At 31.4% G+C, this 26,117-nt stretch overlaps 1 protein-coding gene across 1 annotated transcript in view; it reads left to right on the top strand.

The window, feature by feature from the left end:
• The window catches only part of LOC129226759 (ubiquitin carboxyl-terminal hydrolase 25-like), a 106,312-nt gene extending 80,424 nt beyond the window's left edge, over positions 1 to 25,888 (top strand). Inside the window, exons 18-22 of the mRNA XM_054861389.1 lie at positions 7,119 to 7,297; positions 9,752 to 9,919; positions 12,325 to 12,451; positions 16,633 to 16,837; positions 25,089 to 25,888. Coding sequence (XP_054717364.1) covers positions 7,119 to 7,297; positions 9,752 to 9,919; positions 12,325 to 12,451; positions 16,633 to 16,837; positions 25,089 to 25,267 — 858 coding nt within the window. The 3' untranslated portion in view covers positions 25,268 to 25,888. The remainder of the gene's footprint in view (positions 1 to 7,118; positions 7,298 to 9,751; positions 9,920 to 12,324; positions 12,452 to 16,632; positions 16,838 to 25,088) is intronic.
• Positions 25,889 to 26,117: the final 229 nt, after the last annotated feature.

The raw sequence follows: 26,117 nt of genomic DNA, 5'->3' as shown, positions 1-26,117 counted from the left end.
GACCTCCGCTAAGGAAATCGGCGTAGTTTCCTACATAATGTGTCGTATATTTTTTTAAATGAAGTTAAAATAAAATAATTTATAATAATTACTATTTTTGAGAGGATAGAGAAGTTTTAAATCTATATAATGAAATATTTTAAAAATATATTTTAAAGTGAGATTGAAATATCTAGCATTGTTTCGGTTTCATTAACCGTTTACCCGCCAATGTTCCAAAAATGGAACATCATATTTAACTGAAAATTTTCCAAGAAATAACGTCAAAATAAACAAGTTTTTTTTTAACACAATTTAGTCTTATTTCAAAGTATTTTTTGATTTCCTGCTTGATTGTTTATATATTTTCAATTATTTATTGCGATTTTTCAAAGATGAGTGTTTTTTTAGCTTTTTGCAACTTTTTCTTATAAAATTTACCAAAAATTGGTTTTTTCAGAAAATGTGATGATTTTTATTATAGTTGTGAAAAATACTTCAATGTATGATTTTAAAATGCTTGTAGAAATGTACAATGATATTTCTGAAAGATGTACCCCTTTAAAATAGCATGTTCCAATTTTGGAACATCGGCGCTTTTAGGGAGTCAAATTTCCAAGAAGTAAATCGTTCGACTTCAAAGGGGAAATTTCATTTTTCGTAATATATGTTTCTTTTTTCTTCTCATTTGGAATGTACTCTGAAGTAGATGTTGGCAAAACCAACTTTTATATTTTGAAAGGATATGACTTTCGTTAGCAAAGAAAATAATAGCAGTCTACTGTTTGACGGACTATATGGCTCCGAATCCACACCTGCTCGGACAGCTGCATTGTCACGTGATAATAAAAAATAATATTAGTGAGCATTTTATTCTTCATATTTTAAATGCAGTTCAATAATTTGCTAGCATTGTTTTCGAGCGAAACGAAATTCTGTTTGACGTATACCAACTGTTCATAAATGTTAAAGAATGTCTACAAGATTTCTTACCGTAGATACTGGAGATTTATTCAGGCAAAAAAGAAGGCTCCCCTGATGTGCAATTAGGATCCAGAGTTGTAAATGATCTATTATCAGTTTTGACTGACACGTCTAAGCATGAAGTATACAGGGCTCCCAAATGGTCCGCTTTTCCCACCAAAGTCCGTTTTTTAGGGTTAAGTCCGCTTTAGACCGCTTTTTAACATTTTGGTCCGATTAGTCCGCTTTTATATTGTTTTTACTTAAGAATCAGATTTTAAAAAATTTCCATTGCGTTAGAAGATACTGTACACCCAAACATGCGGCCGTGGCGCCTTAAACTGACTTTCCCGTATTATTTCGCTTCCGATTGACGTCATTACTCCTCCTTCAACCGCTGCAGCATGAAAATCCATAAAAAAGAGAGGTTTAGGGGAGGAGTTATGACGTCGAATCGGAGCAGGGTGCTACCGATATTTCTCGGAATTTCAGCCTCTCATTTGCAATAACGAATGAACTTTCCGATCTCGGATCTCGATAACTCAAATATTCCTTTAACTCAAAGTTTTTATTGGATCCTAAGCTCTTGAGACTGTTGTGGAAACTTCCCATAACTCGGAACGTTTTAGCCGGTCCCTTGGGACTTAGAGTTGTTGCGAGTTGACTGTAATAGTAACACTGCTATGAACCACTCCTTTTGCAAATGAATTCGAAGTAATCTCATGGCGCACGCGCCATTTTCTTTTTTTTTTCAGACGCATATGCTCGTAAATTTTACGCCCTTGAAAAATCTTGAAAAGTTCTTGAAAAAAAAAAGAGTTCACTTTCTAAGTGCTTGAAAACCATGAAAAAGTATGAAAAGTTTCTTTATTGCTTGAATTCTTTCAAAAATCATTACAAGCAATCTAAAACATACTTTAGATTGCTTGTAATTCTTTTAAAAATATTTCATCAGTGCAATTTTCTGAACATATGTTCAATATGCAGTATCGCGAAAAATTGCCGTCGTGTTTGAGGTTTTAATCCTTTTGCCTCTTGTAAATATTTTGACGTTTTTTACAATCGGAAGTTATTTTGACATGTGCTACCTTAGATTAGCTTATTTTTCGTTTAATTTCAATAATTAAGGAAGGAATTAGTTTGGAAACCATGACAACATTGAACTTACTTGGACAACTGCTTCTCACGTTTGAAATTTCAATCCTTTTGCATCTTGTAAATATTTTCATGTTTTTGACAGTAGGAAGTTATTTTGACATATGCTACCTTAGATTAGCTTATTTTTCGTTCAATTTTAATAATTAAGGAAGGAATTATTTTGGAAACCATGGCAACATTGAACTTACTCGGACTTCGCGGAAAATGGCTTTTAGTGTTTGAAATTTCAATCTTTTTGCATCATGAAAATATTAAAATATTTTGCCCAATCGAATGTTTTTTTTCCCAAATGTTACCTTAGATTAGCATGTTTTATGTTGAATGTAGTAGAAAATAAATAAATTTATTTTATGGGAAACATGCCAAAATTGAACTTGGTTCGTGAAAATTTGCTTATCTGAGCTTTCAATTGTTTTGCATCTAATAAATATTTTTATATTTTTGGCAGTTTGAAGTTGTTTTGACATGCTACATTAGATTAACTCGTTTTAATTTTTATTTAAATAATTAAAAAACTAATATTTTTTGTTTTTTATTCAAATTTCTAGTTTTGCAAATTTAGTTTTAATTACTATTAGCTTATTTTCGGTTATTACTGTTTTTTTATAGGGGGTATTAAATGTAAACAATTGAGTGCATAACATTTTAACTTAAAGTTTGTATTTGAAACAAAGTTGAATTATAAAATTTTATAAAGTTGAATTTATGTACATCATTTCATTGTCATGCTAAGAGGGGAATTAGTCCCCCCCCCCCCCCAAAAAAAAGTTCAAAGCACTCATGGCCTTGCAATCATGGAGGTTTTTTATTTATTTAAATCTAAGCTTTATGATTCTTGAAAATATACTTTGAATCTGAACATATGGATATGAAACTAAGCCTCATGTGATCTGCTTCTCTTTGTGATTAGGCATTTCAGACATTTTTAGGAAAACTTTCAATACAGTAGATCTTTTATCAAAGTGTCTCTTGTAGAAAAAACAGTTTGTTTTCCTATACTTTTTATATTACTTCCTGTTATTTATATGTTAGCATTAAATGAAATCTGCATGCAATATTTATAGTGCGAATTTAGGTTAGTACCTTGAAAAATATTTTTTTACTCTTGAAAAGTGCTTAAATTTTTTTCTCCTTAAAGGGTATGAACCCTGTAATAAGAGATTAAATTTAAAATTCATTCAAATATAAAATAATTTTACTATAAACTCAGTTGTAGCCCCGGTAGCAGAAACTGCGAGACGTGAGACGTGCGTCGCAGATTTTTCAGCGGCCTGCAGACAATTTTACAAAAGAACAAAAAGAAAGAAAAAATAAATAAAGAAAATAAAAAAAAGAAAAGAAAAGAAATTCAAATTGGCAAAGATCGTTTAGAGATCATTTTTTGACCGGAAAGTAAATGGATGCTTTCAGCATATCAGCTAGAAACATAGTCGCCATATTTGGTCATTCACAAGATCAAAGTAGATAAGATGCTTTAGTGCCTAAGTTTTCAAAAACGAAGCAGAATTGGATGTTTTATTTAACAGTAAACTAATGAAATAACCTAAAATGTGCAGCAAATCGTTTTTTTTTTTTTTTTTTTTTTTTTTTAATTTTTATTTTAAAGTAATTTTCTTGAGAAATGAAAAGTTTTAGATTTAAAATTTCACCTTATCCTCATTTCTTTGGACGCAAAAGCGCTAAAAACTTTTCAACTAAAGTGTAATCTTATGAAGATTTTTATTTTTAAATAATTTTTTTGCAACAAATTCAAAAATTTATATCTTAATGTTCGGTGTAGTCGCCATGTTTGGTCATTCCCAAGATGTTGGTACGCAAGACTTGGTAAGTAAGTCCCTACGTTTTCATAAACATAATTGGATGTTTATTGCAATGCAAACTGCTGAAAATTATGCAAAATGGGCCATTTTTTCGGCTAATTCTTAATTATTGTCTTAAAAAATGCAAAATTTTATCCTCAGAATGTTATCTTATCTTCATTGCTTTAGAGGCTAATGTGCTATAAACTGACTACTATTTCATCTGAGTTGTAGTATTTTAAGTATTTTGAATTTTTTTCTACTTTTATGTTACAAATTCAAAAATCTATTTAGAATCATGCATTTTGCGCGTTGACGCCATGTTTGGTCATTTGCAAGATGGAAATAGACTAGATTACTTCCCTAAGTTTTCAAAAACAGAATGGATGTTAACCTCAATACAAACTATTGAAGATTACATATAATGTACAGTAAATCATGTTTCTTTTTAAATGATTTTCATAAAAAATGAATTATTACCTGCACAATTGTATTTGCTTTGGAAGCTTTGCTACAAACTGAAACAGTCATCTAAAATGCAGTTTCCTGCCAACTTCTCATTTACTAATTTATTTATTGATTCATTTTCTCAAAAAAAAAATCAAAAACCTATTTTATTTTAAATTTTCCACATTTGAATAAATATGTATTGAATAATTGCTTTTCATAGTGCGCAGAGTTCTATTTATTTTTATGAAAGTAGTGAAAACTGTTCCCCCCCCCCCCTTTTTATACTTTAAAACACTGCGACAGTAGTGGCCACTAAGTTTTTCAGGTCTAACGACCACTGGCCAGTTGGAAAATTTCTGAGTCTTGACCTTTACTTGTGTATTTTATGAAAACTTAAAATGACTAAATCTGATAATAATGCTGCAGATTATTTTCAACTGCCCAAAATAGTGTCGCAGACTGGCTAGAAAGTTTCTGCTACTGGGGTTGTAGCTTTGTTGAAAATCACAACAATATTTTTTAGGTTTCAGTCTGAGTCATGGGGGAAGTGCAAATTTCTCAGCAAATGGTTAGATGAAACTGATGAAGATGGGAACAAAATTAGAGACTGGGGAAAACAACAAAAGAATAACGTTTTTTGTTTGGTATATGATAGAGTAATATTGGTTGAGAAGGGACAACGCTATTAAGCATTACAAGGCAGAAAAACATAAAAATAATTTTAACTATGAGTGGTCCTCCCAAGGTCCTGTTTTTGATCCTAACTGGTCCTCTTTAGTCCCCTTTTTGATTGAAAATGGTCCTCTTTTACCCTTTTCTGAAGCTAAAATGTGTTGGGAGCCCTGAGTATACTTTGATAACTTTTTTACATCATATGACTTAATTTCTCAGCTATCAAAAAAAGGTGTACGAGCAACAGGAACAATTCGTGAAAACCGAACTGGCCATTGTCCATTGAAATCCAAAAAAGCCCTTTCTAAAGAAGATCAAGGAAATTTTGACTATCGATCTGATGGATCAGTGTACATGTGCAGCTGAAATGATAATGCAGTAGTTACAGTAGCATCTAATTGTTATACACATGAGCCACTTGCATCTGTAAAACGTCACTCAAATGCGCAGAAATGCAAGATAGATGTGCCACAACCTCATCTTATCAAGAGATACAATGAAGGAATGGGGGGGGTGTACGTCTTGGATAAACTTTTAGGGAGCTACAGACCTCATTTGAGGAGTAAAAAATGGTGGTGGAATCTTGGAATCTTTTTAGTAATGCTCTGAATATTTCAGTTGTAGCTAGTTGGTTACTTCATTGTGAGTTACACGAAGTCAAGATGAAGCATTTAGAGTTCCGAAGAGAAATAACAACTCACCTCCTAAGAAGAAAAGTACGAGTGGAAAGTCATCCAGGGCTTCGTTGTCATTTACATAAACAATCAAAAATGTCTGATGGACATTATATTGTATCTGCATCTCAAGGACATTGTGAGGTGTGCAAAAAAAATAAGACTAAGAAATGTTTTCATTGCGACAAACGACTTCACCAGCAATGTTTCCTTTCATATCATGGGCATTAGATATTTCTGTATTGGATTTTCTGAATTCTGGTATATACATAAATGCAATTTAAAATATTATTTTTTCCGTAATAAAGTATGCTAAGATAAAAATCGCATTCAAAACCTCTTAGTTTAAAAAAATTCTCTGAAAAAAAAAAAAAAAAAAAACTTCATGCAAAGCGCCAATGTTCCAAAAATGGAACACACTGAAAAACATAGTAAAAAAAAATTTCTGGAAATTTTATTTTATTTCTGTATTTACTAGACATAAATAGACATAATTTCCAAAAATTACTCAAATTTGATCTTACGTCAATGGTTCTGCGGTTAAACGGTTAAAAACATTTTAGAAATCTATAATAAATTTAATGAATAATTTTTTAAATTTTGTAGAAAACAGTTTTGAACCCAAATATTTAAGTAAATGAATGTTTTTTTTTTCCCCCGTAATTCTAGTGTTAAGTAGTACCAGGTTTTCAAATAAACATTAGTATTTTCACATAAAAATATTTGTTAATTTAAAATGCAATTTTTGTGTATGGGGACAGAAATTACAAAAAAAAAAGACTTTTCATGATAGTATCTATACTTTTTTGTGAAAATATCCTAATTTTCCTATTTTTTGACTATCAAAGTGCTCAATGACCCCTGCTGATGGACCAAATGGTAAAAAACAGTCACAGAAATTTCCTCAAACATTTTGAATGCAAGTAGTTGGTTAGTTTCGTGTGAAATGTGAAAAATTTTCACTCTAAAAATCAAACTAGCCAAAATCTGGTCACTGAATGTTAAAAGAGCACCTCTTGAGATAAGCAGAGTGGAGTTTAAAAAATTTTATCAAAGAAAATTAATTCTATTATTCAACATTTACAGCAATTTAGGACCATCCAAAAACTTTGGTTGAAATATCGAGAGTTGACTGTATGTATAATTTGCTTCCCTAATTTCTTACAGCCATATTAATTTTCTTTCCAACTCTAGTATAAAAAGGTTTCATCTTTGCGATTGTGATTTGTGTTAAGGGTTTAGATTTGTGATTATGATTTTTGTTGATTTTTTTTCTTTTCATGTGCATTTTAGAAATAAAACATGTCGTTGAAATGTTAACTCTTATTTTTGTAAGCAATTAGAGCATAATTTCATATTTGAAAAAAATTTCATTCTTTTTATGTAAATAATCTTAGTTCTTATTTTTATATATTTTCTTTAGCTTCTTCGTACGGAAACATCGCGCCTGAGGAGGCTGGCAAGACTTCCTGCAACTACAGATGATTCTCGTCTTCAACATATAGGGGCATATATTCTCACAAATTCTCAGTCTCCAGAACCTCATCTTACATGGTCTATCTTAGAGCAGTTTTTGGTTCCGGAATTAGATGATTTTCAAAAGTATGTTTTTGTTGTAGCCGTTATGTGTCTTAATCTCTTAATTTATATTTGTTTCATCAGTCATTGAATTAGTACCTTTTTAACGAGAAATTAATCATTTGCTCTTAAAATGTTTTGCTCTGTTTTGTGTTTTATAAATTAAATTTGCAAAAGATCATGTTTTTTTGCTGCTGTCGATCATTTATTGCTAAAACTCTTACAGTTTCACATTCGAAAATTGGTTTCTCTATCAGGGAGAGAAAACAAAAATATTGTTCATTTTTTCTTCGAGTTAATAATAATAATAATAATAATGAATGTACTGAATGAGACCTATAATATATAATTTTTAAAGTGCAAAACATGTTAAGTAAAGCCTTAAAGATGGATGTACATAAAGTGAAAAAGGTTTGTAGCACTATCACATTTAAGGCCATAAACCACCTGAATAGAAGTCTAGACTCAGGACTAGGTGTCACTCAATGTGTTTATTAATGTTTAAACTAAAACAGGAATGTCCAACCTTTTTCGCTCGCGGGCCACATTGCAAATTTTTGGATGTGAGGCGGGCTAGTCTAAGAATATTTTAGCTCAGATGGTCTATTCAGCAGCAGCCCCCCCCCCCCCCACCATGCATCGCGAATATATTCATATATATTTTCATACACATAGCTCTCTGGTGGTTTTTGAAAATTTCTGGGCTTGCTTCTAAGTTATATTTCCTTATACATATTTGCTGTTAGCTAAATTAAATTATATTTCCAATTCTCATAAAGCTCTTATAATATAACGATAGGGAATTTTGTGAAATTTAGAATTGTTCAGAAAACTGAAATAAAAAGCGTTCTTTGTCGCAAAATAAAATGGAAGATTTTTTTAAAGGCTAATGAGTGATTGGTACTAGACAAAACTATTGCAATGTACTACAGATTTATTTCATTGAATTAATGATGATTAAAAGATTAAAAACTTGGAAATAGATGAGAACACAAAATGTGTAAAGCTTTTAAAAAAATTTTAAAAGATGAAAGATTAATGAGAAGATTGCATTTGTTTACCACTTAAAATTTCACTCCATTCAGGGACAAACTTCGTTCTTCCAATCAATAAGAGGGATTTTAAATGTTTGTCTGATAAAGAAGATCTATACTTAGATTTAATATACTTCAGTTTTGAAAACATCTGCTCACACTTGTAAGTGGATGCAGAAAGAGAAAACATCGCTCTAGCATGATTTTTTAAGTTCTTGAAGTCTTTTTCTGGCAGAGAACTGTAAAATGGAAGTAGGTAAAATTTAGAAAAATGAGCCAAACTGCTTCGTGGTATTAGCAAAAAAAAGCCAACTTGAGCGAAAATCGTCCTTTCTAAGTAGAATTCTTAAGGGGTTGGGAACTCACTTTCCCATATTTCTTAGCTAAATAAAAAGTCACATGTGCATAAAGGAACAAAATTATGAAAATAAAAAACAAAGAGATTAATCTACAATAAATGATGTTCTGGTTAAAACGCTATTTGTGGGAGACTTTCGTTTTCTGTTATCAAGTTATTTCGCAAAATTCAGAATCTAGCATTAAAGTATGGCAATAAACATTTAAATCTGGTGTCAGCCTCCCTCTCAGGCTGAGCTGACGGCTAATGAAACATGTGAAGACAGGAGTTAGCGCAGGTTTTCCCTGGGGCCATGAAATGCCAGAGGCCCGGATGTGGCCCGGAGAAAAGATATTTTTTCTCGGAAAGAGCAAAAAAAGGGATGGGTTCTGCATTCGTAGTTAACAGTAAAATAGGATTAAAAAATGATTTAAATTAACGGTGAAGTTCTGGGGGGAAAAAATAAATTTGGAAGCTTCCCGCGAGCCGGACAAAAGCTGCTTGCAGGTCGGATCCGACTCACGGGCCATAGGTTGGAGAACCCTGAACTAAAATATTCCCTAACTGCTCAAACGTATACTTTCTTTTGCTTGTTATTTAATTTATGTTAGTTTCTGGCTCCCAAAATAATGCGCTCGGTAAGGATCCATCAATGTAATTATCTCCCAAAATAGTGTCAGTGTTTGTTTTACCATCTGTCCATGCTAGAAAGGTTTCTAATATATTAGGTTCAGTGCCTTACTGGATATGAGATTAAAAACTTCACATTTTAGATGTCACAATTAAGACGTTTGTCAAAGTTTCAACTACAAGCTAGGCAAGTAAATACTACTAATAGAATTGGTTTTCTCTTTCAATAAAATTTATACATTCAATTGCAAAGCTAAATTTTCTCTTTTCAATATATTATTATAGTATTTGATTCAAACAACCTTTTCTCTTCAAAGCAGTTGATATGAGCTATCAAGTTCAGGTAATTCACGTCGACTGCCTCATAGTTCTTTCCTGATTTTTTAGAAAAACAAACATTAAAATGTTTACAATACCAATACAAGTTTGTAATATTCTTAATATATACTCACTTTCCATATTTGTCTTTACCTACAGAGGTCGCCTTGTTAAGGAAGCAGCTATCCTTAAACTGGAAACCTTGCAACATTCTTTTAAAGATGATCATTTTGAAAATTACAATCAGTGGCACTTAGAGTACCAGAAATTTCGCAGAATGGTTAGTCTTTTTGTTGTTGGAGTTGACAGCTACCATAATCAAAAAAAGTAAGTGTACTCTCTTTCATGCTTGTTGGTAGCTTACGGGCCATTCATTAATTACATACATGGTTTTGGAAATTTTAAAAACAAAATATACCATACATAGTTCAATTCTTTTGTTATATTTTACACTATTTATTCTGTAAAGCAAGTAAAAAACAGCTCATCCTAAATGGTTTTTTAACTTCCAGGCATAAATGAAATATGATCCCTGTCATACCACTTGACTGCGCAATTTCTAATATGAAATATCAACTTGGAAAATGTTACGGTGAAAACAATGGAGAATGGGTTTGCCCCCCCCCCCCCCAAAAAAAATAAGGTTATGTAGAGAATTTTCTATCCTCCCTCCCCTCAGGACCCTTACGTAATTAATGAATGCCCCCTTAAACAATACTCATGTACAACCCTTGTCACATCCTGGTTCGACTATTACGGCTTCACTTCATCTTCGTTTTTAAAACACATTAATTAGCCTTTTATAACAGGCTTATGTTGACTTTCCTTCACAAAAGTAATAAAATATTGTTTTTAATTGTCTGAGGGGTTATAGGAGAGCCAAATAAGAAGCAAAAGGGATTTATGAAAAATCTGAAGAATATCAAGAATCATTATCTGCTTTTAACTGTTAAACACTTGAAGCATATATCACTATATCGTTGCAAGGAGAAAAATGCATTTGTAAATGTTATTCAACTACAGTCAACTCTGAATAACCCAAGGGTCCAGCTAAAGCCTTCGAGTTATCAGAAATTCTGTTTCCAACCTCCTCAAGAATTTTTAGCTTCTTTTTCAGGAATAGTGCATAACAGACTATATCACTTCCAGTGTGAATAAAATTAGTTAATGCTTATGAAAATATCTTCAGAGAATAAATTTTGTTATAATACAAAAAGAAGTCGTTTTTCGCTGCTTACACTTTTTTATTGCATTTTGAAATGTTAAGTTTGTTAATACAATTCGACTTATCTGCATTTTTCAAATTTTTCTGGTACTGGAGTAAAATATTTGCTCAACTCTTCAACAAAGATTTCAAGATTATCTTATTTGTCGGTCCCTTTAGCCTCACTATCATTGCTGTTTACTGAACCAAAGCTCTTAATGCAGTTTTAGCAACAGCTGTCGTAGACCCAATTTCTTTTCTCTTAAGGTCAATTCGCACTGCTTTTAAATGTCTTTTAGTCCTAAAGGAAAAACTATTCAAGTCATTCACAAAATAAAGGCTACTTTTTTTATTTTTGCCCAAATTTAAGTCTATTAAAGAATATCCAGCAATCAAATGTTAGGTCATTAGTCACGGCAAGAAGTAGCCTAATCGGCTATTTTTCAAGCAATTTTGCAATATTGTGCTTCTTAAGGAGCACCATTGCATATAAATTATCCCTTTCAGTTAAGCTGATAAGCAAAGCAATGTGTAAAAGGGAAAATAAAACTTTTCTTTTTTAACTTGATTTGTATGCATAAAAGGAAAGTCAAAATTTTGTAAACATTTTGACTTAAAAGGAAGGCATTTGAGATATAGTCTCAAGCACTTGAGATATAGTCAAGATATGGTCTCATAACATTTCAGATAAATCTTGGTGTTGAAAACACTAAATTATTTTGGAATTGAATGAAAACTTCGAGATAGAGGAATATTTGAGTTATAAGGTTTCGAGTTATTGATTGTCGACTGTACTTGCTTTTCAAGCAGAAAGAATTACCTTCAATTGGCTAAGAAAGCAAAGTGGGGTGGGAAAGATACTGTCACTCATTGACACTTGTTTTGTCCTGAAAAAGCTGCATTGTATTCATAGGGTAATAGTAGTATGTAAGAGGCTAGTTTGTATACTTTTATAGAAATTATAACAGTGATATTTACTACATATAATGCTCATATTTTGTATTATAGATTGGGAAAAACAAGTGCAATGAGGGCTAAAGGGTGTTATTTCATTTTGAGCTCTAATTATGTTAAAATATGTATTTCCAAAGTTGTAAGAAGTTTTGAATCCTCTAACGTGGAAAATATTTGATTTATTAATAAAAAATTCAACTTCTCTTAGATACATGTATTGCAGTCGAGTCTAGAATGGACTAGCCCTGATAAATGAGGGTTGATTGTATCTGTTATTTCAATGTGGTGCATTCAGGGCCTGATTACTGAATAGGCAACCTAGGCCATGGCCAAGGGTCCCCAAATGAATGAAATTACTTTAGTCTATGGCTAAAATTGTTTCAGCCAAGGGCTAAAGTTATAAAGTCTGAATACAGGGGGCTCCAAAACAGTATTTGGCCTTGGGCCCCTCAATATCTTAATCTGGCCTTGGATGCATTTTTTAATTTCGTAGTGTGCAAATAGATGATATTTGTACAAAGTTTTGTTTTTCTTTTACAGAGTTAATTCATAATGTATTTCTTATTTTTTATAGCTATCACAATGCTCTAACATATTTCACTTGTTGTTGCCAATTGAATTCTGCTCTACTGAACTTACCAGGTGATAGAAGAGGCCTCGATGCTAAGTTGCTGCAACATTATAGAAGACACAGTGCTCTGGTAAGCATAATATCGATTATCTGAAATTTACATTTCCTTTGAGCAGGAGTACAATTTGTGAAATTTGTCTGATTATTTCCTCCTTTTTCAAGTTTGTTCCTTCTTATTTCCAATCCCAAATACATGTTTGAGGGGAAAGTTTTTGATGGTGATGGAAAGTATTTTTGATCAATATTATTTTTACTATAATCATATGAATTGAAATAATTGAACAATAACACTTAATTTTAGGGTGTTGGGGAGAATTTTAATGAATCAAACTTTTTTTGAACTTTCATTTAGTATTAATGTTAAAAACGGCTTTAATATCAAACCTGGAAACAATGAATATAGAAATATGTAAGCAGTAATGTTGCAAGGTTTGTATGCTTAAAACAGGTATCCTCCATCATTACTTTAAGAATATTCAATCAAGGGTAATATTGTACATCAATGCCATGATAAAAATCCTGTGATATTCAAAAGTTTACTTTAAATTCTCATTACAGTTTTACCATTTAATATTTTATCATGTCTTTAGAACATTATGGTTATGAGAAGTTTATCTCTATGAAGGGTAAGTGCTCTAGTAGTCAGCCACAGGAACATAAAACTGCTTATAAATAGAATATGCATAGCTCAAAATTGGATATGATGCATTCCTTTACTTGTCCCCAATTATCATCCAATAACAGTGAAATTGTAATTACTTTTCATTAAGTAGTAATGAGTCATTTTATTTTGAATGGTGTGTCCATCATACTAGTTTGCAAGTCTGCTTATTTTTTTTGTTAAGGCACATCATCTTTAAATGTTAAGTACCCTTCTTTTTTTTCGTTCTACTGTAAATTTGCTTTTACTTATGTTTTAATGGATGGTATAACATAACATTTTAGTTTAAAAAATAAACTCCTTCTTAGACTCAATAATTTTTAGAGGGGTGGCCGACGACTGGGTATTGAATTCTTATGCATTTCCCAATAGTCGGCCATGGCAGATTGACCACTGGTTCTATACCATGGGTGCAAGACCTTCGGTCTCAGGACGGATTTCCGTCTTGGACAAAATTTCCGAGACAGAGGTCAGGACGCAAAGAAATTCGAATACTTTCTTTCAGTTTTTACTTGAAAAAGAAAAATTGAGTGTTTGACTTGACACGCATAAATGAAAATTATGTGTGCACTTAAAATGTCTTAGAGTTGAATCTGAATCACCGATTGAGTGTGATTGCTGACATGATGAAATGTTTACGCCACTGCAAAGATCGTCCACATACCTGGTAACACGGGAAGTATCAGGGATTTTGAAGATTTTAATGAAAATGGGAATTTTCGAAAGAATCGGGGGGAGGGGGGAGGATTTCAAGCTGGTTTAAAACAGCGATGGGTAACCGTTCCTGCATTTTTGACAAAAACTTGAGGAATAACTAAATTCCAATGTCATTCAATCTAACACTCGTTAGAATGGAAATATGGGGGTGGGAGAGAGGAAACGAGAAAATAACGGCAGCATGAGTTTGAGAAAAAACATTGCTCTTGCAATAAGTCCGCAAATTAACCCATAATACTGAGGTCTTAAAACGTTTATATCTTGGACAATCTAAGAGGGGGGGGGGGCTACTCAAGGGCTCCAGTATCAAATATCGAAAAACTGAATTGAAAGCAATTTTTGAAGCTAGGAATGGTTTCGGCTTTCTCCTCAGCAAACTCTTAAAAATTTAAAAGTTAAAAATGTTTAGGCTGTCTTTAATGATGTAAAAGTGGGGAGGGAGAGGTTTAAAAAAAATCGAAAACTGGAGTCCTAAAAACACTAATTTAGGCAATCTTTGGTCACTTTATGAGAGATGGTTTTGGTGTCCTAACATGAAAATGTTTTGTAGATGATGTATTAAAAACTGTTTGAGGCTGTACTTTAATGACTTAAAAGAAAGGGAATTCGGGACCCCCTTTCCCGAAAAGTGTTTGTAATTGAAGTCGTAATATTTTTAGGCTGTCTTTCGCAATGACAAGAGGGGGGGGGGACTCTCTTCAGGGGGCAAAATTCCGAAACTGGAGTGTTAAAAGCGCAACTTTAAACCGTCTTGGGGTTCAGGGTCCCCCTTCCCTGAAAAATATTCAAAGCTGAAGTATTCAGAACTCCGCTTTTAGGTAATCTTTGGAGGACTTAAGAACAGGGAATTTGAAGGCTTTCTCTCTGTAAATTTTAGAACTTAAATTTTTAAAACTTCGGTGATGAAAAGGGGGAACCGCAAATTTAAGTCTAATTTAGGGAACTTAGGGGAAGGAGTTGGGGGGTGGGGCTCTCTCTACCGAAAATTTTTTCATGCTGAGGTATTGAAATGCAATTTTGACTATTTTTGAGTGAGTTAAAAGTTAAAGAAATCAAAGGTCTTTCTCGAAACATTTTCGAAATTGAAGTCTTAAAACTTTCGGTTGTCTTTGGCAGTGTAGGGAGGGGAGTCGCTCTTTGAATAGAAAAATAAATCCTAAACACAAACTTACATTACCTTTAGTAAACACAATGAAGGGGGGGGGGCAGTCTGGGGGACAGCCCCGACCGCCGGTTTTTGGCGATTTTCAGATTTTTGGAATTATGATATCAAAATGCTTAAAAATTACAATTTAAAGACTTAAAATTTTAATTAAACACAGATTCCAAAACTGGCATTGTTGAAATCTACAAAATTTATACACATAAATTTTTTCATTAAACATGCATGGAGGGGGGGGGGGCTGAAAATGTTTTTCGTCTTGAACACATCACCAAACTTGCACCCATGACTGTTTGGTTGATGTACCTAATAGTCGACTATGTACTTAATATGGATTTTCTAAAGTTCATAAAATAGTAAATAAAATAAAATATTGACGCATTAGCAGTTTAGCTGTTTTGAGTAAAAATTCCCTTTCTAACGTTATTTCTTCAAAAGAAAATGTTTAAATTTTGTGCCTTAACTTTTTCTGATAAATAGAGTCGTTGAATCATTTTACTGCTTCTAATGTTTGTTTTGGTGAAGAATTCTCAAAAATCAGGGTTGAAAACGGGTTTTAAATTCAGTCCGTTGCTGCGTTTACTATATAAGTTCTAATATTCAACTTGTTATTACCAAATAGTAATTTATAGGGTTTTTTTTTTAATCAGATCATGATGTATTGATGAAAGTGATAAAGCAAATGATCAGACTGCAATTAGTATTTAATCAGCAATAAATAAACATTCCTATTGTAATGAATCAAGAGGTAATGCTTAAATAGTTATGTTAGCTCAAATTGTTTCGATGAGTGTTAAACCTATGATTATGTTGTTTCTGATGCCCCTTGGAGCACCCAAGGTGGTGGATAACGAAGGCGTTAATCCATTTTTGAGGCTAATATAAGCAGCTTCCGTTTGACTGAGCCCCATTGAGATGGAAATACGACTTTTGCTCCGACATATAAGACAGATGCCACAATTCAGATTTATTACAATACAAGGAAATCAGAAGAACACCCAGGGTTCAGGGGTACCCTAATGTTCAGTATAGTATTTATTTGTTTAATGTTAAGCTTATTTGTAATGTAAATGCTTTGTACAATTAGGCAAATCCATTTGGGCAAAGTGAAATAGTTCATTTTATTTACTTATTCCGTTTTTTATCAAATCACTTATGTATTCATTAAAATATCATTTCATTTACATTCTTTTGTTTAATAATTCCCTTATTTTTTCATTTATTCTTTTTTATTCATTAACTTTTTTTTTGGTTTATTCTTTGGTGTTCTTTTCATTTATTCATTCATTCTTTTATCTACTCATCTATTTGATCAAAAATATCTCTAGTGATTGAATAGAAAATGTTTCATTAAAAAAAATATTTTATGTTTCGATTTGCTCATGGAAAAAAAGTGGAAAATTTCCACTTTTTTTTCGAGGAGCAAACTTACTGCCAAAAATAAAAAATAATGTTTCAATGCACGTTTTATTGTAAAATATATTGTTCTTTCTTTATGTTCAATTATTTTCAGAACGAATTACCAATATGTTCATTTTGAGAAAAGTAAGCTATCTTAACTCTTTCACTTCACCCCACATTCCCCTAATTTTAAACTTTACATTGGCTATAACAAAAACAAATAATTTTTCCAGTTATGTGTTGCAAACCTCCTGAAAAATTGCTTAAAACTTCTTATTAATGCATTATAATTCATTTTTCTCTCATTTAGAAATTAAATGAAATAGTAGCTAGTCAATTTGAAGCTTTGGATCCCAAAGGAGCATTAGAAGCTTTATCTACAGCATATGAGAGCATACTTCCAAGCATGGAGTTCCTTACTTCTCCTAATGCTGCAGAGACAGACATTGAAGTGGCTGAAATCATACGAAATCGTTGGTGTTCTATGTTGGGTTATGACATAGCAAGTAAGCAAAGTATGCGATTGTTTTTGCTTCCCTCTTGCTGCACTTAAATCCTCAACTAACTATTAATCACTGTTTTTTCTGCTTTTTGTGTTTTTTTTTTTCATAACAAACAGTTTTCTTGAAGCTTACTACAGTCGAACTCACTTGTAATAGTGAGTGAGATATTTGCTTGTTATAACCGACTTCTTGTTTATGAAAGAGGGTTTGAAAAATTCACAAATTCATACACACTTGCTTATTGTTATTATTATTATTTCTAGTTAAATTGCTTTAAACTGTCTTACTGTCTAGTTGTATCTTTCTTGTGCACCCGAAAAAAATCGACATTTGCACCTCTGACTTCAAAAACAGATTTTTCTGCACTTCGTAAGCCATTGACTATTTCTTCACATTTGTTATTATTGTCGTCGCTTTCATCATTTTTTTTTAAATCTGCATTTGCTTGAATTTGATATACAAATATCCTTGGAAGTATACCTCGTTATTAAAATCGTTATCGTTCGGAAAAAAGTTACATATTGGGGTCAGCAAATATATATATTTTAAATGCTTCTCTACTCCATAAATTTTTTTGTAAAAAGACCGTCATCATTTTTTCTCGGAACTTATGACTCATCATTGACTTTTGGTTGATTTCAGATTGTCAAAGGAATTTTTCTGAGAAAAATAAGCTGATCTAGAAGTCATATCAGTAAAAATTTTATAAATCGGCAAAAATACTGCTTGCTTTAGACAGGAGTTGTGCGGTAAAAGAGTTATACTGTTATTAACATTGTACCAACCAAATACTTCAGATTTCCTTGCTAAATCCAAGTTTTGGTTAAATCATAAGCGAGTTTGACTGTATTGCAATGTTAACTAATTTGCCTTGCTTTCATATTTGTTATTGCATCATATTCAAGTATTTTTGGCATTTGTAATTGCATTCTTTCCCCATCCATTGACACCCACTCAAAATTTGCTAGAAGTTTGTGCTATCTTGCCATGTGTATTGGTCCTTGCCATGTGTAGTGTTCACTATGAAAATAATCTGATTTGTGTAACTTCTCTTTTTTGACGGATTGGAGACTAAATTTTGCTCATCTTATTTTAACAACAAAAGTTGATCAATATTTTGTTGATAGAATTTCTGTCACAAATCAATTTGTATCTCATTCTTAAATTTTAAATGTACAAGTTTTATTCAAAATTTAAGTTTTTTTTTTTTTTTTTTTTCTCTTTGATATTTGATTTAGCCTTTGTTCCTTTTAAATTGTTGTCTCAGTTGACTTATTCATTTTTACAAAATTCGTACGGGTCATGGAAATCCTGGAAAGTCATGGAAAAAAATAAACAAATTTCAGACCTGGAAAAGTCATGGAAAATTAATATTTTCATTAAAAGTCATGGAAATTTATTTTAAGTCATTGAAAATTGTCTTGGGTAGTAAGAAAGTAACAATAGCTAAAAGACCATTAGAAATATTGAGTGATTTAGTAATATTGCATATAAATTGAACAATCTCAAAAACAAATCTGAGTTTTGGAATCCAATTTCATCTGCTTCTGTAACAGCCGCCCGCTTCTTTTTGTAATGTGATTTTACTACTGGGGCGTCACTAATTTTGAATTAACCATTTTTTTCAGCACTTTTTATATTTTGTATTCTGTTAGTAGTGGACTTGCATATTCTTGATTTTGTCACACCCCCTCAAAAAGTGATTCAATTGCATCCGGGTTCGTTTCAACTACTTGTAAAAAATTCATTATTAAATTTACCAGAGTTTATCTGAATATGTTGTAGGCTTTAGAAAATGAAGACTTTTGTCAGGCAATAGAACATAGAAATAAGAGAATTCTTATATAGTGAAACCTGCGTGAGTTGACCACTTGCGGTGCACTACTTTAGTGGTCAACTTAAACAGGTGGTCAACTTACAAAGGTTGTTTTATATGAAGGCTAATTCCATGCCTGGAAAAAGCGGTCAACTTAAAAGGGTGGTCAACTTCACTGGTTTTACTGTACTCTAAAACAGTGGTGCCCAACATACGGCTCGCGCAACTGACCCTTGTGACCAGCTGAAAAGTCTGTTTTAGAAAAATGAATTTACTGAAAAGCTTGGCTTTACTTTAATGAACAAGTTACATGGGTGATTAGATGCACTAATGACACCAAAAGACAGTTTTTATGAAATAAATTTACTATTGGAAACTTAGTAGTACAGTAGAGAACCATTTATCCGGCAAGTTCGGGACCGTCCCTATCCCAGATATCTGAATTCCCCGGTTTTAGGATTGCTAAAAAGCGCTATTGGCCGATTGTTTGTAAGACTTAAATTACTATAATAAATAGTTATGCATATTAAAATGAGAAAACAGTTCAGAAATGCTTATAAATATTCCCCGGTTTTTTGGATTGCTAAAAAGCGCTATTGGCTGATTGTTTGTAAGACTTAAATTACTATAATAAATAGTTATGCATATTAAAATGAGAAAACAGTTCAGAAATGCTTATAAATATCGAAATATTAAAAACTAATACTGAGAGAATAATTTCAACACCAAAACACTGCTAATCTCTCATAATACGTAACTCATAATACCCGAGACCTTCACATTCTGTTTGGAAAATAGAAAAAAAATCCACCACTTTTCGATGTTTTAAAACGAAAGAAAATAAAGGGAAGGGCAAAAAATAAGTTTTTGAACCTAAATGTGCAATTTTTCTACTAGAGTGTATAAAAGAATTTGCTTTCATGATTGCGTTTTTTTTTTTTAATTTTTTGTAAAGGTTTTGTGTTTGCGATTACGGTAGTTATTGATAACTATTGCTTTTGCATTTCGTTAATGTCAACAGAAATTTGATTTATGAGTTCTTGCAGCCTTATTAGTCTTGCGTTTAATGGATTTCTTGATTTCACGATCAACTAACTATTCGGAAAATTCGCGACTCTGGTTTTCGGCATTTCCCACACTTTTTCGACGTCACTTACGCCAAATGCCTTTAATTAGAGGCCATTCAATAAAATACTGCATTAAAATGCGATAATATTCATTTCCTTAGCTTTCAGTTAGAATAAAACACGAAAATTTCAGAGTTACGAATGTACTTTTTAATTCAAGAAAATATTTCGGAAATTTTGCCCTCCATAATGGACAACCATTTGAAGTTAGTGTTTGCAAACATTTTCCCGAGTTTTATGTGAGTAATATGGAGTTTAGTAAGAAATCGTTCATATTCTTTTTGTTATTTCAAAAAAATGCTTCATTTTTCAAAAATTGTCAGAATGGTGTATTTTTTAAAAATGGCGAGAAAAATCGGAAAAAAGTTGCCAGTTTCCTGGTTTTTTGATTCTTGGATAAAAGGTTCTGCACTGTATTGTAATTTTTTTTTTTAGTGATTGTGTTAAAAAAAAATGTTTAATAATCTAGTTTTGACATAGCAAAAAAGATCATCCACAAGTGATGTCATTGAGGGGGAGACGGGTTTATGAAATTATGACAAGGGGAAAATCGAGTGTGACTAAAAGTGGCATCACAGTTATTAACACAATATGTTTACGAAAAATATGACGTAGGATAAGGGGAGGAGTAAGGTGTAGTGTGACACTTTGACGAAGGGGAAGGGGGTCAAATGCGTTGAAAAAAAGCGTGGTATCATTTATATGAACTGCCATCTTGTAATTTCATTTCCTCATACTTAGAGATTTCTATAGGAGAATATTGTTTGAAAATCTTTAACTATTATAAAAAATAATACGTAAATGGGTCTTGATATAAATATCAAAGAAACAATTTACTGTGATAATTCAGATATTATTAATTACAAATCCCCAAGAATAAATTCTCTCAAATTAATTTCCTCATAATCATAGCTATCTACTATAAATAAATAATTTAAAAAAAGTAAAATTAAAATCATGCATTCTTAAACATGGAAAGTATTTTGCAGTATCTACAAAGAATCCTAAGTCTGGTGTACATTAAACAACTTTAAAAATCAAAAGATCAACACATATTTTGTTTAAAGACTTTAAAAAAAGGTACAAATCATGTAACTTATTTACCTAATGTGTCAATGACAACAATTACAGAAATAGAACAAGTAGCTTTTAAGAAAATCATTGTGTTTTCCATTGCAGACATTATTTCTATTGGTTTATTGCATTTGGGAAAAAAAATTTTTTATCAAAGAAAAAAAAATCATTTTAATTAAAAGCCTCAGTACAAATTTAAATGACAATACTTTTTTAACATATTTTATTAATGAATACTGTCATAAAAATTAATGGTCATTGATTCCTCTCCACCATTCATATATGAGACTTCTTTTATTATATTGGGATCAAAAAAGTTCTTTGAAAGGTGAAAATTTGCCATGATTTTTTTTTTTTTTTTTTTACATGGATGTTTTCTGTTTTCATAATTTTATACATCTTCTTTTCTTGCTCTGACTGCATTGTCTATCGGGGTAGCAAAAAGTGTGCAGGTATAAGCGCAATTTTATGCCCACTGTAAATGTTCTTGGACTTCTTTAGTTATTTTTTTTTCTCTTGTCATTTAAATATTCTAGTGTTAGGATATTTTTACACTATGCATCGCTTCAATGGTACATAATCTATCTCAATAAATTTTAAGTCATCGAGTAAATTAGGTAGTATATGAAGTTTTGGTTGAAATATGCTTTTTGAACTATTTTGAAATGCAAAAGACTGAAAAATAATAATTGAATAAATAAAAAAACAGCTACTTGGATTTTTTTTTCTATGTAATTTAAAAAAAACTTAGTTGGTCTGCCTTGTATGTTTATGTAACTAATAGAAAAGCTGCATAGATTTGAAAAAATAAAATCAACTATTTAGTAAACTTGCATAACCTTAAAAAATACGTTTCCAAATTTATAAAATTTAATTTATCTATAAAGCTTTGCTAGTTACTTCGCATTAATTCGATTTTACTTTTTGTAATAATATGTAAAATTTATGAAAATATCTGGGGGAAAACAATGAAATTTTTCAAAAAAACCATTTTTGAAAAAAAAACCCACATGTTTTTTGGTTGGCAGGTATGCTGTTGTGCAGGAATGATATCAACCCCTGGGGATAAACTGAGAAATAATTATGTGAGCTATTTTTTATTAAAAATTTAACTTTAAAGGTTTTTTTTGACTTAAATGCTTTATTATTTTGAAATAAAAACCACAAAAATGTAATTTCATTTTTTTTTCTTAGAAACAATTTTTGCTTATTTTGTACTAACTGTGAGAACAAGTGAGAAAATGGCATTTGGGTACTTTTGACTTGCATTAAAGGCATTTTAAAATAAAATATAGACGTTTCACTTTTAATGATCGTGTTAAACTCTATCCTGAAAAGCATTTGAACCTTTAAAAATATGTATGAGTCATAAAACATTCATAAACTATTACACGGACATGAAAATGACAGTTTCTGTGAGAATGACCCATACATTGAAAACTAGAACTTTATAAGTAATTATTTCTTCTGTGCTTTAACAGTGTGAGTTTTCAGTATTTATTCAATTTCGAGTATAACTAATGCATTTCATTAAGAATGAAAATCAGTTTGGGGAAATGTGCTATGTGGGTAAGAGCCAATATCAAGCAAAATACTCAATATGGTAGGAAACAAATTTCTTTTTCTATAGAGGAAGAAGAATGGAGAAGTGAAAGCAAAAATGAAAATGGTGCTGTGTGTGTTTATTGCATAAGATCATCTTCAAATGATCAGGGGTTGAATAGTAGGTTTGGTTTAAAAAATGCTTCAAATAGGCTCATGTAGGCTCGCTTGTAATCCCAAAAAAAAAAAAGAAATAATGTTTATTTCAAGTTCATATAGTCGATTAATGAAATGGGCACACTTGTTTTCTAAAGTTATTTTTGTAACACTCCATAATAGGAGGCATCTTCCTGATTTTTTTTCAAAATTAAAATTCACAGGTTAAGATTTTGTTTCAAACTGTTAATCTAAAATGATCATTATCCCAGAATCTTGAATTTTATTATTTGCTTAATTTTATTGTTTTCTTAATTATGCGAGTTATAGGTGACAAAAACAAAAAGTACCCCATATTTTGTTTATTTTACCTCATGTGCTGTTTTTTTTAGTCATCCATAAAAGAAAAAGTGTTTCCGTCATTTTAACTGTGTATATGGAATGCTTCTGTTCAAAAATTAGTGCATCAAAACTTGCAAATTATTTTTAACTTAGCATGTCATACTTTTTAATGGCCTGGGCATCGGGCAAAGAGAAAGTAACTGTATCTAAAAGAGCATTAAAAATCTTGAGTGATTTAACAGTATTGCATATAAAAGCTATTAAAACTGGAAAATTGAACGATCCCAAAAACAAATCTGAATTTTGAAATCTCATTGCATCCACTTCTGTTACAGCCATTCGTCTTTTTTGACGATGTAATTTCATTGCTTGCACATCACTCATTTTGAATTTACCATTATTTTCAACACTTCGTACATTTTTTATTCTGTAGTAGCGAACTTGCACATTCTTGATTTTGCCACGCCCACTCAAAAATGCAATTTGATTGCATCCCAATTCGTTTCCATCACTCATAAAAACTTTATTATTAAATTTATCAGAGTTTATCTTAATTTGTTGAAGGTTTTAGAAATTAAAGATCTTTAGTAAGGCAATATCATACAGAAATAGAGGAGTTCTAATGTTCTAAAACAGTAGTGCCCAACATACGGCCTGCAAAACTCAATGTCAGGAATCAAAACACTATATTCTAGAATTTTTAAACCTATTAATTAGTATGCATTTGAATATGTGCAAATAAAAGACATTTAAATCAGAAGATCTATTCACTGATTTTTTTTTTTTTTTTAAATATCTGGCTTAGAAACATTAATTTACTACAGAATGTGGCTTTAAAGAACCAAATACTGTTAAGTTATGTGGATGATTAAATGCATTGTTGATACTAAGGAAATTTTAAAGCAAATTTATTGAAACTTATTAATGAGTCATTCAACCTTTATCCCATTCATTATCATTCTGCCTGTTTACAAAAAAAAAAGTTAGACATTAAACATCATTATATTCCATTCACTGTATTTTTACTTAAATTTATGTGAAGACAAATAAGAACAGCTTAGGTTTTCTAGTGAACACTGATATTTTTTCAATCACAAGTAAGTGCTTCAATGAGGTAGTGGCATTCATGTAAAAGTTTTGCTGATGCTCATTTCCAAAAAAAAAATTGGCAGGATTGATATTAAATTGTACTATTCTTTTCATGTAACAAGGTGGTGAAAATTTTTATAAAGTCATGGAAAAGTTTTGGAAAAGTCATGGAATTTTTTCATCCAAATAGAGTATAAACCCTGTAAGACTTTTATTTGACAGCTTATCCATGGCTGAAGAGTCCCAAGTCTCTCAGTCTATTTTTTGATGTAGTGAAAGCCCAAGCTTGTGAGAGCTCCCAACTTTAATTAGAGTCCTTGCTATTGACAGCATTTCGTTATAAATGAATTTTAATTCTTAGCAATCAAAACGCAGTAAAAAATATCTCTACTTAAATGAAAGGCAATGTCTCTCTGTCTGTGTGTCCCGATGAATCTATGACACTTCCACACTTAAAATTCATTGGTGGTTTAAAATGTTGGATGATAATGATGAAATATCATCCTCAGAAAAATGTTGCAATTTTGAAACTGAACTCTCATTTAATGTTGTAGCAAAGAGCCTACCAGAAATGACACATAATTGAAAGAGAGTTATGCATAAAATTTACCTTTATTATGGATTAAATATCAAAGTAAATTGTAAACAGAAAAATATAAAGAATAGCAGTTTCATTTTAATGAGTTAGCCGTTCAAAAACAATATTAACTGAACTAAAATTAATTGTATGTGACTTTCGTATGGTACAACTCTTTGAAGTTTTTCAAAACTGGAGATTGTTTTTATATTTCCGCATTAAAATATTTATGCATGAAATAAAGCTAGAGTGTTAGCATTTTATACAAGACTGTTTTTGGAAAATAGAGCAAAAAAAAAAGAAAAACTAAAGTTTTACCAACACACATCACTGAGAGATACCTCAGAAGTCTTGAAATACATAAGTAAAAAAGCTAAATTGCATTAAGTTATAAATATTTTTGTTTGGGACTATCGAAAAGAAAGTTGGCATACACCTGGGAGAGATGTATTATGTAAGTGATTAATAGGGGAATAATAATATTGTACTATTTCACAAGCATTACCCTGAAATTATTTGAATGTATTTTCTTTATTTTAGGCCCAAAACAAGAAAGACTACAGGACTTCCTAAGTAAACTTTTAGATCCTGGGAATGACCTTCCAAAACCAAATCCCTCAACCCTCATGAGGGTTGCGAACTTAGAAGAAAAATATCAAGCTGCTCTCAATCTTGCAATAAAATCTGGTGAATTTGAAGCATCACAACGAGCAAAATGAAGCGATGCTTTGTGCTGATGTGAAAGAACGAAATCATAAGGCATACCTTTGCTTAGAGGATGGTATCCTCAATTGCCTTGCTTCCAAGCCTAAATGGGAAGTAGATCAGGTCGGTTCTACAAGCTTGGACTTAGCCAAATTGATTTCAATGCATGAACATTGCTGAAAATCTTATTGTGATACATACTTCAGATAATTTGCTAGGAACTTGTTACTGGTGAGGCCCGAAGTTGTTATGGAGTGAAAGATGCGTGTTGATTCTGCAGGGAAGGAGTTATAAAAGGTCATATAATACTATTTTGGTTACTAAGTCAATCATAGTGTATCGTTTGCTAATAAAATGTGCCCTTTCAACTTCAAGGCTTTTGATTTTAAAAAAGATATATTTAACTGTGATTATGTTCAGATATTGTGATATGCATGAAATCATCTGCATAAAGACTGCTTGAATAATGAACTTTGTGTGCATAATACATTATTTTTCATAGAAATTGTATGAATAAAGCATTTCTGTTATGCTTTGTAAATAGGCTTTGACATAAAAATTGTTTTACTCATATTTTACTTGCAATCATCTTTCAAAATAATATTTTTATGAAATCAAAATCATACTGTAGCTTAAAAAGCAGCTTTCATTGCTGTTGCTGTTTTGTAGAAACATATAATAATTTCCTCCATATTTTCACCAAGTTTGAGGAATTGTTCTGTGGAATCATATTTATATTTTTAAAAGTTGATTTCTTCAAAAACATGAATAAATCTCATTTACACAACCATCATAGCATCTCACACCCAACCATTATGAAAATGGTATAATAGATGTGTTGTTTGTTGTTCCTTAGAGATTTTT

The sequence above is a fragment of the Uloborus diversus genome, chromosome 7 (assembly GCF_026930045.1).
Source record: "Uloborus diversus isolate 005 chromosome 7, Udiv.v.3.1, whole genome shotgun sequence".
NCBI lineage: Eukaryota > Metazoa > Arthropoda > Arachnida > Araneae > Uloboridae > Uloborus > Uloborus diversus.
The sequence above is the reverse complement of the archived record's forward strand: the minus strand, read 5'-3'. Positions and strand labels throughout refer to the sequence as shown.